Below are 17,436 nucleotides of genomic sequence, written 5' to 3'. Positions count from 1 at the left end.
ATTGCTTTTTAACAGTCTGAAATTGGCAAATTTTCCATGTAGGCCTATACAAAAAAAATTTGAGGCATACCAGCAAGTCAAGCATTTTCAGGCATGCTTGTGTGTGTGTGTGTGTGTGTGTGTGTGTGTGTGTGTGTGTGTGTGTGTGTGTGTGTGTGTGTGTGTGTGTGTAAATGGGATAACGGAGATTATGTTGGAGGGGGTTTAATTGAGGAAGTGCTGGGATATGCAAGTGGCACACAGTAATGTGCTTAGTTAAACTCCTCCTCTCATTCGTCCTGACGAAGTGCTGAGACAGGGGCCCGGGAATGGGAAACCAGAGAGCGAGTGAGAGCCCTATAATAGATTACCCTATTACTACAGATGCCCTTCGGTAGCCTCTTCACGCGGGGAGGGAGCCGAGGTGAGCGGAGCTTACAGTCAGAGTCAGGCATCTGGAGAGGCTTTCACACCCCACTGCTCTCTGAGAGAAAGCCTAACAGCGGTATAACATATAGATATGTCATGGAAAACAAGCGTTTAATATATCACCTAAAGACAGCGCCATTAAAAATGATGATGCCAAGATGTTTGATTGCATTTAGTAGACCTGCACAAAACTGTTCTTTAAAAAATGAATGCTTAAAGCTGTTTGTGAGTGCCCAAATAAAGAGTGAACTTAAAGTCCAGCAGGAATTGATCGGTTCATTCAGTGGTGATTGCATAACTGAATGGACCCAGACCTGAATGAGTTTCGGGACTGTGGCGGCTGAAGGTCAAGTTCACTCTTGAGAGCATCTTTCTGTATCACAATAAATAAATGCGAGGCTATTGTTTAACATGAACCAATAGACCACACAGCCTAGGGGTTTTTTAATCTTTCAAGATGCTATACGGACCCCCAAATCTCCTCCCCAATCCTAAAATTTAAAAGGCATATAGTAACTTATATAAAAAGATTCAGTTTATTTTGTAAAAAATATATATATATATATATTAATTTGGGAAATATTTGTTTTCTATGAAGCTAGGTAATAATGTTCTTTAATGTTTTTTATTTAAAAAAAAATGTAAATCTTATTTGTAAGTATATGTACACTGTTTGCTTAAAGGATAATTCCGGTATTTAACACCTTGAGTCTATATTGTAGTTTGTTTTGGATGAACAAGAGTGGTGGACAACATTTTTTTGACAATGGTTCCTCTCTCGAGTTTTTGACTATAATAGAATTGGCCATGGACCCATTTAACATTGGAGTCAATGGCCATGTCCGAAAATGTCATTAAAACAACCTTTAACCATAGTTTTCAAAACTGTGCAACTCACCGAGTGATTAGTGATGTTAGTTGATGTTCCAGAAACAAAAAGTGTTGCGAAATACAGTTTCTGTCGTGTTTTATTCGTCATTTTGTAAAATCCCATTGAATTCTGTTGAAGGACTGAGTGCTCGTTAATATAAATGCGCTACCGGAAACGGAAAGGGGGCTGTTTACATTTGGTCGATGTAGTCTTTTTGCTCGCTTCCGTTTCTCATAAGGCTAGCGAGCAGAGCAACTGTGCTCCGGGAGAGTAAGCGAAATAAACAAACAAAACCTTCATTAATTCTTACTTGTAATATGAAGTTGAACTCGACTGTGACCGTGAGTGTCCCGCGAGACATAAACATCAGTTATCGCCATCAAGTGGTCGGGAGTGTGCTAACGCTTCAGATTCAAATATTGAGCGGAAGTTACACGGTTGTGAAGTGTCTGAAAAAATAGTTCCACTATAGCAAAATAAACGGATTGGAATCATATATTGCGACGATATATTGTTTATAATCATCAACGAACACCACTAACCACTCGGTGAGTTTAACAGTTTTGTAAACGAACATTATTGGCTGTTTTAATGACATTTTCGGACATGCCCATTGACTCCAATGTTAAATGGGTCCATGGCCAATTCTATTATAGTCAAAAACTCGAGAGAGGAACCATTGTCAAAAAAGTGTTGTCCACCACTCTTGTTCATCCAAAACAAACTACAATATAGACTCAAGGTGTTAAATACCGGAATTATCCTTTAAACTCTTGTGTCCCTCTGGGGGTCTCAGACCCCCTTTTGCTCATCCTGTTTAACAACTTTTTCCCAACAAAGCATGGTTTGGTGACCAGTAATACTATTCAAAATGCTTATGGTGTTATCAAAACAGAAAACCACATGTGCTTAACATGACTTCTGGGTTACAGATTTCCTGACACTATGTGGTCATTTCGGGAACTGCATTTGTGCAGGACGGTAGAATCTGGGCTCTTGCTCTAGTGTATGATATGAAGAGAGAAAGTGTGTGGTACTTAGACTAATGTTCTTCATAATGGGAAAATTATTATCCATAGCGTGACTGCGTTGTTCCATAACATGGTTCATAGGAAAACACCATGTGGTAAAGATGCATCCTGATGATTTCATGAAGAAAAATAAATAAGAGAAAGTACTGTGATGTTCAAAAGTTTTGACTCTTGAAAGTAATCATGAGATCCTCCCATGAGGCTGCAGTTTCATTCCCACAAGGCATCATTAGGCAGACACAATTTGCAGTTGATTTGGTTAAGCAGGGACACAGACATTTTTGCACACCGGTCTCGTTCCTGGAGGGTAGAGAATACAATTGAATTGATTTCATCATATTATCATTCAGGAACCACTGAAGATAGCAGTTCGGCAGAGAGAAGCAATCAACTAATGATCTGGGAATCTAAATGACATGACGCCACTGTTTCCTGACAAAGGCTGCTCTCTGTCAATGTGCTGCACTGTGGGATTTTAAACGCTGCGTAGATGAGTTTGACTGTTCTCGCACACTGACACATTCCTGCACTTAATAGGGAATTATTGACAGCTCATCTCATACAGTATCGTAAGTCAGCAACTTAAAAGATACTGAACTTCTTTTAGTGTACCACTTTATCTTGCTGGTTAGTCCTGTTTCCCATGTACACTATGTACTTCTTATAGTAATTACAATAACTGGTTAATAACCCTGAACCTACCCCTAAACGTAACCTTAACCCATGTAAATATCATATATTACCCAGTACTTTCTTAGGTTAGTACACTAAGTACAAGTGCACATATACTGTAACGAAGTGCCACCTCTTGCAGTCCTTCTCTCAGGTATTGATTAATAAAAGTGTCGTCCACTGATGCTATATCTCTATTCAACACACAGTGGGTCACTAACTTCAATAATATCCCATTCATCCGTCTTCAGTCCCATGGCCTTGATAATGAACGTCATCTCTATGAACACTAGGATGACTTTTGCACAAATGCTGTTTGAAAAGCTATTCAGAAATCTTTATGCATTTTATTAAACTCCACAATCTCAGCATTTTCCCACTTCAGATGGGTATTCTCATGGAAAAAGACTTGCTTCCATTCAATGTTAGAATAGAATGAGGCATTTATATAGCGCTTTCATATGTACTACTGTACACCCAAAGCACTTAAAGAAAGTTTAAGATTTCTATTGCAAATAAATTATATTCTTTTGAACTTTGTTCATCAAAGAATCCTGGAAAACTATTTCCATAAATTACGCAGCATATTTTTCGAGAAACTATTCAATTTACTAGTATGATTTCTGAAGGATCATGTGACCCTGAACGATGCTGAAAATTCGGCTTTGCATCACAGTAATACATTTAAATATATATATATAAATAGGAAAGTAATCTTAAATTGTGCCAATTACTTTTCTACTGTATATATTTTTTGTTTGATCCTTTCCCTCCAAATAACTTTGGTAACAGGGTTTAGTGGTTGACAGTTGAACAAAAAAACTCATTACAACATCATTGTAGCCCAAACATTTTATTGAGACCGAGACAGAGAGAGAAAAAGAGACACTAGGTTGGAATGTGTTCCCGTCGGTTCTTCAGACCACTAAAGGGTGTTTGGTTTTATCTCCTCATCTCTTGCCTGAAATAATCAGGCTGCTGTCACTGAGGCCGGTCCGTCTCCCTCTCTCTTTCCGTCTCACTCTGAGGAAGCATCCAGAAAAGATCTTAATGCTGCTTCCTTCGAAAGGAACACCCTGGAGGAATGAGAAGAAAAGAGAGGTCATTATTAAAAACAACCGCTGAGCTCATTAACAACAAAAGCATGAAGAACACCACACAATGCCCTCAAACGTTTGTCTTCATCCTGTAAACTTTTGTGAAGCGAAGTGTCATTTCTGTGCCTTTAGCAGCAGCAAAAGTTTTTCTGAGCACAGCCATATCTTCTATTTGATGGACAAACAGATAATCCCACTATAGAATTCATACTTTTCAGGAAAATCTACCAACGAAGGACTTCAATGCATATTAAGCTGGTATAGAAGACATTTCAATGGAGAGTTGCATTTTTATTCTCCCTTTGCTTCTGCCAGCACAAAACCACACAAAGATCATCAGGATTCAACCAAATAATCTGTTCCAAAGCAGAATCACAAACATCCATCCAAGATTTAGCTTAGTATCCATTTCAATCAGATCAACATTTGCAAGAGTTTTAAGGTTTGAAAGATGTCGGAGAATATAATGAACTGCAGGCCTATAACAATGATGAATGTTCAGGAACAATATCATGCACATCAAAATCCCTGTATTACTGCAATAACCACAAATCATACACAAAATCAGCTTGAGCGAACAATGACTTTGAGTTTAGAACTTCAGCATCTAAACTCACAATAAAGACTGCAAATGGTGTCATACTCAATGAAAAACTATTTTAATCTGTCATTATTTGAAGTCAGAGCCAAAATAATGTTTGCATTAGATAGCGGCTGCTAACGGTATTGTCTGCAGTTCATTTCCTTCAAAGCCATTTACAATTTAGTGACAGTTTTAACAAATGACATTACAGATCTTCCAGCATCAAAGGTAAAAAAAATACTAATTTCCATGAGTTTAACCTTAAAAGTCTTTGTGTATGCTAAAAAAAAAAACTTAGCTTATGCGTCATTCCTTACATCCAAAAAATATATAATTCCTGATTATAGTTAAGTAACGCTTTATTTATTCCCTTTAAAAACACAGATCTAGGCTACTACAGTTAATGTCAAACCTCAGTTCTTAAGGGAATAACATCGCAACATGTTATTGATGATACGAGGGTTTCGGACTGTCATTCTAATAAACAACTAAACAGCATATTTGATTTTTCCACAGCACTTTTGCTCCTAAACATGTCTAATGCCCCGGTACACTTTGTACAACTTTGGGCTGTCCCAGACGAAAGATGACTAATCGTGGTTCAAAGACGGCTGTTGTCACGGTCTTCAACCAAAGATAGGCTGCGATCATTTTCTGACAGTGTCTGAAATTTTGTATGATCACCTCACAGTGTGTTTGCTGCCACGAGCTACGTCTACTGACTAGCCAATAAAAATGCAACATGAAAAGGCGTATAGGTCAACGCGACATGGCACTAAAACTTAAGGCTACTTACTTCAAGCTCCATTTGCAAAATTGGCATGCCAAGTTGGCCTCTTTTCCCTAGTCATGACCGCATCCATATTCTCCTCTTTTGCTTACTCCCCTTTTTTTCAGCGCACATAAAAACCACAATTGCCAAAGTGCGATTCATCTTGCTCTGTTTACCTAGCACATGTTTTTTCTTCTATACAAACTTGCGTCATGGCCTACGATTCAATAAGGGTCATCATCGTAGTCTACATACATGTCATAACAAAGTTGATTAGATCCACGTCATACAGTGTGATTTGTAATGATCTTATAGGATTGCCAAAATCGCAGTCTGTAGTAGGTATAAGTCTTAGTAAAAACACGAACAAACCTTCTGTGAGTCGAGCTTTGCCTCCGGTGGGCTGACACAGCACAGTTGAGCAACCGACACAAAGCACGACCGTCTGTGCGTGGCTGAACACCGTTGTGATCTTATAGCATCCTGAAACACAAGAGAGACATAAAAACATATTTTTAAGACCATATAGACTCTGACAGGCACAACCATCCAGTATATTGATTATGTGAAGGACACTCACCTGGACACTTGACATCCATGAAATAAGAATTGGGACTCTGTACGAGTCGCTTCTTCTTGTGCCTCCTCCTCTCCTCCTCAGGGGTGGGGTGCAGCAAGTCTTTTGCGAGCTATTTACATAAATAACATGAGAAAACGGCTTTTAAACACCAATTGACCAGCAACTTCACATAAACTTGTATTGAAATATGGTAAGCTGCCAAGCCAGACAGCATCTTTGTGCATTACACAAGTGCGCATTTGAAGCCCTCAAATAGTGTCCAAGTAGGCATCACATTAGATTTTGAGGCAGCCATTATAAATCCTTTGAGTCTTGATCATTTGCAGTTAATTTTGGCAACTCCAGAGAGCTTCGTGTAATCGTTTAGTCATTAAGCCATTTGTAACATCACAGATGTGGGAATTCAACAATCTAGCAGTTTTAAAATGAAGAATGAATAATGTCAGACTGCATAAACACATATATACTTAAATGTGCGACACGTTACGGTTAAACGTCCATGTTTTGTTCTATGTGGGCCGCCATCTTGATGCAGAGCGCGAACGCACGCTTCCGAACCATTCAAGACTTAACACTTATTTTTATGTTCATCTTCTCCTTCATGCGGCAACGCGCACATTAAGGTCAGTCATATGGATATGTTCGTGAACGCGCTTCAATATTTAGGTCTTAATGGCTTGTTAGTGGTGTATATTGACATGTTTTTGCTCTCTGGTACTCACTGGCATGTTGGCGAAGATTAAGCCGCTGCCAGAAAGGAAGTTCCAAGCGGAAGCAGACGAATATCATCGGACGAGCGCGGACGTGAACGGAAATGCGTCATCGGACGTAGAGCGCGGACATTTTGGTAGAGGCATATGAGGTCAATAACAGAACGTAACTTTGTCAGTATCATTGTATTTTCTTTTTCCTTCTTTTTTTATAGCCTGGCTGTTGTTTCTATTTTTATTTCTCCTCACTATTTTTGAGTGTTAGGTTATATTGTAGTTAGGCTATCTGAATGATTTAAGAAGACATGCTAATAAGGACACGTGTATACACGGGTTTAATGGTTCCTTCATAAAAATATATGCTGGAAATATATGGTAAAAGATGACTATTTATTTTAATGATCTTTAGCCTATTTTTATTAGGCTAATTCCTACTAAAATTAGGCTATCATATAAAGAAAAATATATACTACAAATTGTAGCTAACAAAGTAGTTTTGGGTTTTTTTTCAAATAAAATATCATGGTTACCTTTGTGTTTTATTTTTTAAGTTCCTTCATGAAGGCTAAATATCCTGGTGCATTGGTATGGCAATTATTTTGTATGGACATTGTATAGGCCTCAAAACGGTGGCATAGGCTATATTTTCATACCATGGTGTTTTTGTAGTTTTCTGTGGGGTTTTATACATTTTAGCTTTTCTGATGTGGAAGTTCTGATGTGGAATATGCAGCTGCAAAGGGAAGTGTCTTCCTAAGTGTAATGTGCCATCTCAAGTGCACTAATAATGTAGGCTACTTGACCGGTCCTTTAGTGAGCAGAACTCCTCCACACAGCAGGAGGAATGCTCACTTCCAGCTAATGATGAGAGACAAGTGTCTGCAGATGCGGCTGGCCACCCCGAGACTTCACACTGGCAGCTGGGAAGCATCATTCATCATGGGTCACTGCAATTGCTGTAGCAGCTCCTGATCAGCATTCCAAATACAGACAGTTTATCTATTATGGGATCAAAGGCAGTTTGCCTACAATAGAATAACGAGAGTTTGCCAATAGGATCCTGAATGGCTACATGCCCAGGGTTTACTAAATAAAAGAGGATGTTCAGGAGAAAATGTTGGACAGGTTAAAAATAATTGCCTATTATTTTGGTCTGGTTATCTTTAACACATATCATCAAAACAACCTGGGGTAAAATGGTGTATTTCATCAGATAAGTGAATTGTGGTCAGGTAATTCCTGCAGACTGTCCTGCTTTGGCAGTAATCTTTGAAAGATCTCTAGTACGTGTAGACGATTTATATAAGAGCTGAAAGCCCCATTCAGATATAGTGAAAGTTACCAGCAGCATCTAATGCAGGAAAAGTGGCTTTAGACAAATTCTGTTTACTTGATTGGGCCTAATGAAATCTGATATTCCCATGAAATGAGAGTAGCCTATTTTATGTGACGCAGGGGCGTAGAATTTAGTATTACCAATATCCAATGACCAGTGATTTGTCCTTAGCAATAATTTTGATCAAACATTTAAAAATGTTTATATATAAAAAACAATTTAACATATAAATTAAGATATATTATATATAACCGACTACAAGAGCGTTCTGTGAAAAAGGTGCAATTCCTGGTACACAAATGGTTAGATAAGGCCCGACCAGAGAATGTCTGGCACGACTCGCAAACCTATATTGCTAATCCGATTGTTTTTGCTTTTTCTTTCCAATTTGTGAGAGGCTGTAGCTTAATTTGGTTGTGAGAAGCGGCAAAGTTCCTCCGAAACCTAAGAAGAACCGGTAAGTGCTAAGTGAGGGAGAAATCAACAGCTCTGTGAACAAAAATACTGGACAAATCGCGTCACATCTGAGACGGTGCATTTTTTTCAATGTATGACAATTGCACTGCATGGTGTTTGATTAAAATGTAACATCTATGCAAAAAAATCCTTGAAAGATTTCTTATTTAAGGCCATTCCTGCTTGGAATATGTGATTGTGTATTGTCAATAAGCAGAAACATTCTGCATTTTCCATTTTAGTGTGGATCATTCATTGCAACATATATCCTCATTCTCAATCTGTTATCTGCTTGACACATAATTTATGCTACTGCACTGACATGCTTTTAAAGCTGTTGTTATCCAATTTTTTTGGCCTTCAAACACCTTATAATGCACAAATCTAGGTCTACAATTTTTGACCCAGTCTGCCCCTGCTTCTCTGTATCAAATAAATGTTATCTTATTGTCCACCCCAAGGCCCTGATGATTCAGGCTCAGCCCCTATGTTTTACAAATGCCCCTGTAAATACAATATTTGTAACTTAAATAAGTAATAATCAAATAAAGAGACAATTTAACAATATGTTAAGGAAAAGGAGTAGTACAATTTTACAGTCTTACACAAAATAATTTCCTGAATCCTCAGCTTCCGAGGATGTCCCCACCAATCTCAAAATCATAACGCCTGTTTTCCTGTAAATGTCTTGAAACGTTTTGGTCCACATTACCAATATAAAAACTAATATTGATTATAATTTGAAGACAATTACAAATTTTATTGATATTGGATTTATTCTAAAAGGACTTTGTTTGTTATTAAATTCACTGTATGAAACACCTGGTTCAGGCTACTTAATTTGGTTTAGAATACAAAACAAACTGGATTAAACTTGAAATTAAATCCCAGTTTTATTATAGGTCAGTGAATAAGATCAAATAATTTCTAATGTTTAGAAACTTCCTAAGCTCGTTAATAAACACAAAAACGTTGTTTCTATCATAAGCCACGTCACTCAAACTCGTTATAACAGTAGCCTATGAATGTGCTCAAGGTTTAGCGTTATGCTGCGTGATAAAAATGTCAAATTTAGCTTATATGCGTCGTGTGCCATTTTTTTTCGCACAAAAATTCCACTATTTTAGACGTAATGTAAATTGAGGTAAACATTGCATTGTCTGGCTCGTTGGTCTAGGGGTATGATTCTCGCTTAGGGTGCGAGAGGTCCCGGGTTCAAATCCCGGACGAGCCCGGTGTTTTAGCACTAAAACCACAAAACCTGACTGTATCATTACTTATCTAATCACGTACAGCAGCCCAAGGCGCCTGTCAAGACATGTAGTAGTGTTGTGCAAAAAACTCCGACCGACCAAGACTTATGAAAAACCCCTTTGGCTCCTGTGCTCATTTATAGCCTACTTCAAAAAATAGCATATAGTTTAGAGTGTTGTAATATGATTTGCTCTCTGTATTTTTAGTCCCTTTGGTAGGAAAGTGTCTGATATGAATCTAAGTGCAGTTTAAATATAATGCAAATAGAAGACAGGACACAAATTAATGTTACTTAAATCCCTTCTATTTCCAGCTTGTTCAAACATTTGGCCATAACTGGATGAAATAATTTGTTTTTATTAATTTCTGGCATAACATCAGACCTCATTTCATGATTAAAATGACGTAATGATCATGTGACCAATGCACTAAGAGAATTTGACAATTGTTCATCGTTGCATAATGCATAGTCTTCCATTCTGAACACAGATGTAGTTTTCATAAAATCCTTGTGTTTCATCCGGTGTGTTGGATTGGCGAGATCCCAGGATATTAGTTATTTATCTGCTCCTCCTGATAGGTGGAGGTGGAGATGGCTCCGTATGGATCCATAACTGTTTGAGCGCAACGCACGACAGTAGCAAACAAGAAGAGGCAGAGAAGAAAGAGAAAAAAGATGGCAAAGCCCAAATCCACATCGATCTCCAGCACTGGCGGCACTGGCTGGTCCATCGGTGATGTGCGTTGCTCCAGAGAAGCTTGTCAGATAGTGTCACCAATGTTGAACCCACAAGGACACTCAGATGTTATCCACCCTATGTTATTGTTTTCTTGAAATTTAGTCAAATTCCTTTGGTAGAACTGGGACAGATAACGGTAGCCTACAATCCCTGTTTCAATGTTTGTTTTTTGACAGGAGATCTTCACTGCGCCCTTGCGAATTGGATCCCAGAATACGAGTGCTTGCTTACGGTGTGCAAAGCCACATCACCCTGATTTAAAAAAAACATCATTATCAAAATGAAGCAGTAACATCATACAGGCAATGTAACTAAATATTTGCAGCCCACATTTGATGTCAAATGAATTAAGGCATGATTGAACCTTATATGAATAATAAATCAACTGAAATAAACTTGACAGGCTCTGTTCCCATTACTTCATTAAAAAACAAGACAAGAGGAATATTGATGCTAAAGGATGATATAACCCTTCATTAGCTCTGTTCTAAAATCTAGAAGTTGTCTACTGTCTAGGTGTCTAAGTTGCGTCTCACATTAGCAACATTTCAGCCAAAAGGGCCCGTTGTCTATTGTCAATAGTGTAGCGATTTACACTCAAAGAAATGATATGTTGGAATTAATGAACTTTTTTTATGTTTAACAGGTCACACATAACTGGATGGATAACATTAAACAAACATAGTTTGTTCATATAACTTCAACATCATGGAATTAAGTCATTTTAAGCGACCCAATTTAAGTAATCTCAAAGTGAAATTTTAAAGGCTTCCTGGCATGATTCTGGTGTTTTTTATTTTCATTCATCCATTAATATTTCATTTATTTTAGTGACACATAATTCAATTTATAGACTAGTTATTTGCTAGAAGTAGCACATATTTGCATCTTAAATGCTAAGATTCACATGCTCCTTCAACCAAAACAGTCTTAAATAATTAAATCAGTCCACAGCCAAACAAAATGCTCCACTCTTCTCCACAATGGTAACCCACTGTAATTTAAATGGTTCTAATAATTCCAATGTAATTGAACATTAAACACAATTACACACTATCAAGTCTTCCCCTTTTATAATTTTCTCAAAAAGAAAACATAAAATAACACTTAATTTGAACATTTATTCTCTCTTAATTCAACCATGTGCAAAGCATGCTGGGAACTAACAAGCACCGCTCAGTTTCAGTTAATGCAACACAAATCGTTAATGTAATCCAACACAAACAGATTAAGTTAACTTACATTTTATATATATTTAAGCAGAATGAACACAATCAAATTAAGTTAGGGCAAAATGGCGGTGGCCGTTGCACAATGCCGGCACGGCGCCACCCTCTGGATGTAAGAATTTTTTACTTAACATAAATCGTTTGTGTTTAGACAACGCTTAAGGATTTTGTACTGTTAAGTTGAGACATAATTACGTGGACCTTAATAGAAAAAACTAAATATAAATATATTATGTAAAGTGCACAACCTTCCTAGTTAATTTTTTTGAGTGTATGACTCACAGCTCATACAGAAGTCACTTTCAAACCAAGCAGCTTTCTGTTCATCAACATGGCACGACCAATTTGAACCCTTTGCAAATTCTGTGGGGGGGAAATTCACCTTCACATGAAATTCCTGATCGCAGGGCTTCTTATTGAAATGACATCGCCTGCAAAGATTTGCCAAAAAGTTGCCAATGTGATTGGAACTAAAAGCAACTGAAAGGTGCAGTTACATTTACAGTCGTTCCCAGGTCTCAGTAGTATTTTCATCCCAAAGCAGACTCAAAACCCGCCCAAAAGGAATAGAAAACAAGCCTAATGCTAAAAAAAGAGACGGTTTTATTTTGTTTATTGTGTTCAATCTTATTTGAATGATTTTAGTTAGATTTGTTTTTATGTAATATTAATATATTTAATTTAATTTCTATTTATTTATTATTGTGGTAGCCGTTTAATTCTTATTTAACTCTGTTTTTGGTTTTAATTTTCAGCACTTTGCATTAGTTGTTTAAAATGTGAGCTTTAAATATGAATAACACTCACAATGTAATACACTGACATCGGCAGCCATAAAATGGTAAGGCAGGTTTTGCCCTTAAAATCACATATTGTCTTTTAATTTCCCCAATTAACAGTTTTTTTTTGTGGCCACGGTACATTATAAGATGAAACCCTGTAATTTTTCTCATGACTGCATTTAAAAAATAGCCCACTTGTGCAGGAAAACCGCGGCCCTGGGTTGTTCCAACTATTTTTTAGCAGGTGAAATCCAGTATTTTTTTTATTTCACCACGCAGGCTTTGCAAGTTGGTCAAACTGACCAACAACAAACCTCTTGGTTTGAAAGTGACATGCTTCCTACATCGCTATACTGAATTTTGCCCACCAAATTTCACTAACGGCAATTTTTATAAGGTCGCATAACTGAAATGGAACCTCAAAAGTGACAAAATTTGGAAAACTCTACCGCTGTGTCCAAATATCACATACTGTCTTGAGTATATACTACATTTGAATTTGAACTTCCTTTGCAACTGTTAAAAAAATATGTTCTATATAGTATGAATGTGTGTAGTATGAATGAAATTCGGACGTACTACATCCGCCATGTTGTCATTATCACATGACCAACCAGCATCAGTTACATCGCTTCACTGCCATTCGTAAATCATGGGATAGTGAAGTGTTCATTGAATGCGCACTTCAGAATCTCACTGGAAGTATATCATCCGGGGAGTTTTCACCTATTGTTTTTCGAATGCTATGCATTCGGACATACTACTCTGTTGGCGTACTGTTTTTTGCATACTATATAGAAGGGAAGTATTCAATTTCGGACGCAGTGTACATGTGTAGCAATTTAGCATGTTGCTAAGCTAACAATATGCAATTATGAAGTGGCTAAAACAGTCACTTTTTATTAATTGTCAATTGTTTTTATTTATTTTTGGGGATATGTAATGGACACTTATTGGAGTGAATTATCTTTTCACCGTGCTCATCACAATGCAATATCGTACTGGTTTTTCTGCAAAAAGATACATTTGAGCTCAGACCTCTGTTCAGTTCAGTTCTCCATGCTAACCTCTACATGACACACTTCTACGTTACCATCTCTGCTCTCCTTCTGACAGTCTTTCAGTCAAACATCTCTGTTCTTCAAGTACACCTGGTGGACCTTCATCAAACAGAGCATTTGCATATTTGCGGCCTCCTCCTGGCACCCAAGCCATTATGAATAGTTTAACAGGAGTTGAATGACAGGAGTTGAATTGGGTTTAGCCTGGCTGTGGATCAAGCTCTGGCCTGTACTGAGGGCCGTAGTCCAGTCACACGCCTGGTTCAAATGCATCCGTAATTCAAGCAGGCCTCAGACCGAATAGGTAAGGACACGTCACACCAAGGGGAAAAAAGGAAGGACAAAGAAGAACGTGATGGAGGGGAGAGGCCTATACCAGAAAGACAATACTCAACAGCAATTAAGTTCGCCACCAGGGGCAGCGTGAAGAGAAACTGAGTCAATGCAGGGAGGCGATACCTTTCATTTGATTGGCTGCCAAGCCAGAAAACGGATGGAACAAGAAAGAGTAAGGTGATGTAGTAGAGATATCCTTTCCAGCTATGGTTTCTACACTCACGTTCAGGAGAAGAAGGGGGAAAGATGAAGAAATTGTTGAGTAAACTAGAGAGATGGGGCCATTTCCAAAAACCTCTTATAAATAATGAACAATCCCAAAGAGATTTCATTAGGGTAACTGAATAAAGCTTAGCCAATGCACAACTAATTTGGTGCCCCATGGAGGTAGATCTCATTTCAGGTACTAGCGCTGCTGCTTAGGAATAAAACATTACAATTAAGTGGTCAACAGTAGTCAACATTTGAAGTGGACCAACAAAGTTCATCACAGTTGTCCTAAGACAAGAACGGGTATTGTTCAAAATTCATGTATAACTTTGATGAAAGGTTTTGATCCACTTCAAATGTTGTCTACTGTATATCATTAATTTCTAATAATATTGATATGATTTATTAAATAGAAGAAGGAATATTAAATATGTATTTTTATTACACTGCTTTATTTTTAAATGTTGCGAAAAATATGTATCATCACCCTGAACATAGAACTTTTTAATAGTGAAATTTTGGCAGAGACTTCAGGAATTGTTTTGCCATACGCATGTGTATAATTGACAAGAGACCAGGAGGTTTTTAATAATAAGAATCAGAAATGGAAATACTGTCCATTGCTCTTGCTTTTATTTATAACATTTATCAAATCGTAGAAAACTCAGGATAATGTTTCTTGAGCATCAAATCAACATATTAGAATGATTTCTGAAGGATCATGTGACACTGAAGATCCAGCTTTGCCATCACAGGAATGAATTACATTTTAAAATATATCAAAATAAAAAAACAGCTACTTTAAATCATAATCGTTTTTCACAATATTACTGTTTTTACTGTATTTTTAATCAAATAAATGCAGCCTTGGTGAGAATAAGAGACTTCTTTCAAAAACACATACACAATGTTAATTACTCCAAACTTTGTCTGGTAGTGTATATATATATATATATATATGCATGCCTTATTTTTGCAGTAAAGTGACAAAAATAAAATAATATTAAGTATGTATATTAGAAAATAATTATTGCCTTTCACTTCCATTGAGACTTTAGCGCAAAAAAAACAAACATTATATCTATTTTAAATTAATTTGGCATGATGCACTCACCTGTTTTACATGTCCCATCCCATTCTCCTCAGAGCGGTACAGACCTTATTTAGATAGATGACACCGAGCACATGATTAAAATGACCCGTAGGCCAGAGTACCACAGAGATGTGGAGGGACAGAGCTGGATCGCCGCTGAAAGACATGGAGAACTGAACTCAAGTGTGGAGTCGCTGTCGCTGTGACCCTTATGTGTGGAGGTAGAAAAGAGACACGACCACATTACCATAGAGGACCAATTACAGTCAGTGTGTGATCACGCTAATTGCTGATCTGAGATCAGATTTCAGCCCATAACCCTGCATTAAGGCTAAGAGTGTGGTCGGTAACTGATCTAAGATATTAAAGTGGCAGTTAACTGTAATGTTGTCCAAGGTTCATTACACAGGGGAGAGTCAGGTAGCCACAACAGTGGAGAGTTACAGCGGATGGTATTAGAGATGGGAATATTTAGTATGGCGCCCCGAACATGACATGTATAATGTGGTCACAAACCCACGACTTACTTGTACGTCAGCATGTTTTACTAATTTGTTCCCTCGTGCTGCCTGGACTCGGGAGGGCTACTCTCTGAGAAAACAAAGGACGCTTATGGAAACTAACATTTGAACTCCCTCTTTCAAAATTAGCATCCCCATCTCAGACACATTTCTTTTCCTTCACACATCTCTTCTCTCCACTGCTGAGATCATCCTGTAATTCACCCAAAAACCTATGGTTTAATGTGAACAGCTACCACAGCACTACTCATGTTTGGCATCATTTGAAATGTCTCAGTGCAACTACAATAGTCTCAGAAGTAAACCAAAAAGGTAATAAAGGTTTTAAGAGTTTAGAGATACTTTGGTTACTGTGGTGGGTGTCTTTCATGCAAATTAACCTCGGTCTCCAAAAAGGTGTAAACTGGGGTCTTGGTAAATGCAAATTCCCATTGTTAGCTCATGTCTCTATTAGTGGGATGTTTTGTCTTGGTCTGAGTTAATTAAAGAAATGTTGCAAAAGACTCGTATCGAGATCAGCGATTCTGTATCCAGATCAGCATTATGTGTTTTTCTGAGGTCAGGTATGCATCTTTTACTCTTTATTTCTGAGCTCTTTCTCAGTTCTTTGTTTTGATCATTTTGAATGGTCTATGTAATTGGCATGATACATTTACCTGACTAATAATGGTTACATTTGAATTAATTCTGAATTAAATTATTAACTAGTACCGGTAGATTACGTTAAGTACATACCATCAAAAATCTACGCTCAGGTTAGTAACAGACTCCGCCAAACACATTGGCATTAGTTATGTGTAGAGGCTAATAATGAAATTTCCCATTAAGAACAACATGTGTTGTTAGACCTACAGGGTGAGCCTCAACCTCTGATTATCGTAATATTATTCTAAAGTGTCCATGGGAAACCATGGCATGAAGTTACCATTAGAGGAAGTTAAATTGGTCAATTATTTCTATGCTAATGGTCATGACCTCTCGTTAGATACAAAGTGTGTGTACAGATGTATGGGGTCTAAATATCACACTTTTAGAAAAAAGCAAGCATGGTGCGGCATTTAAAGGTATTAGTCAATTGCCTCTGCTAATGGTCAAGACTGACGAGTTTATGATTGAGATCCGTATATCTAGCCGGCGGCCGGAGTGAGACTCTCATGGGGATCCGAATGAACCAGTGTAATTTGAATAGAGTTCATTAGAATAATCAAATGTGTAGTTAAACTATTATACCAGTGAGTGACCAATAATTAATTAACGTTTTGACCTAAATTCAAGGTCAAGATCAAATAAAGTCAGATAAAGGTTTGATTGAAATAAAACTACTTTGGCACATTGAAATAAAGAATGCACATATTTAAACAGCTGTGTTCTATGTAAATATATAGTAATTGGTATATATTTTCTTTAAAAAAAGTTGGTATTTATGGACAGTTGGTATTTATGCATCTACTACTTTTTCAGACATCAAAGAAAATTTGAAGGATTTCTGAAGGATCATGCGAGACTGAAGACTGGAGTAATGATGCTGAAAATTCAGCTTTGCCATCACAGGAATTAATTCCATTTAAAAATATATTAAAATGGAAAACAATCGTTTTAAATTGTAATAATATTTCTCAATAAATGAATAACGCCTTGGTGGGCATGAGATTTCTTACCAACCCCGATGAGCCAAAACAAATCTGCTAACAAGA

General features: G+C 37.4%; 1 protein-coding gene across 1 annotated transcript; it reads right to left on the bottom strand.

Annotated features, from left to right (window-relative positions):
- Positions 1-3,819: 3,819 nt before the first annotated feature.
- rps27.1 (ribosomal protein S27 isoform 1) lies at positions 3,820-6,907 on the bottom strand. Its single transcript, XM_079591334.1, has 4 exons — positions 6,737-6,907; positions 6,015-6,123; positions 5,807-5,917; positions 3,820-4,058 (listed from the first exon to the last, which is right to left on the bottom strand). Exons 1-4 carry the CDS (start codon positions 6,740-6,742, stop codon positions 4,030-4,032), a joined length of 255 nt encoding a protein of 84 aa, XP_079447460.1. The 5' UTR covers positions 6,743-6,907; the 3' UTR covers positions 3,820-4,029.
- Between the last annotated feature and the right edge of the window lie 10,529 nt (positions 6,908-17,436).

Source organism: Phoxinus phoxinus, assembly GCF_949152265.1.
Source record: "Phoxinus phoxinus genome assembly, chromosome: 19".
Taxonomy (NCBI): domain Eukaryota; kingdom Metazoa; phylum Chordata; class Actinopteri; order Cypriniformes; family Leuciscidae; genus Phoxinus; species Phoxinus phoxinus.
Note: the sequence above shows the minus strand (reverse complement) of the source record. Positions and strands in the feature narration are given on the sequence as shown.

Excerpts from the sequence above, each read along its gene's own strand:
- rps27.1 (XM_079591334.1), bottom strand. Across the intron at positions 5,918-6,014 it reads CATGGATGTCAAGTGTCCAG|GATGCTATAAGATCACAACG; the intron begins GTGAGTGTCCTT and ends CTTGTGTTTCAG. Across the intron at positions 4,059-5,806 it reads CAAAGCTCGACTCACAGAAG|GGTGTTCCTTTCGAAGGAAG; the intron begins GTTTGTTCGTGT and ends TCATTCCTCCAG.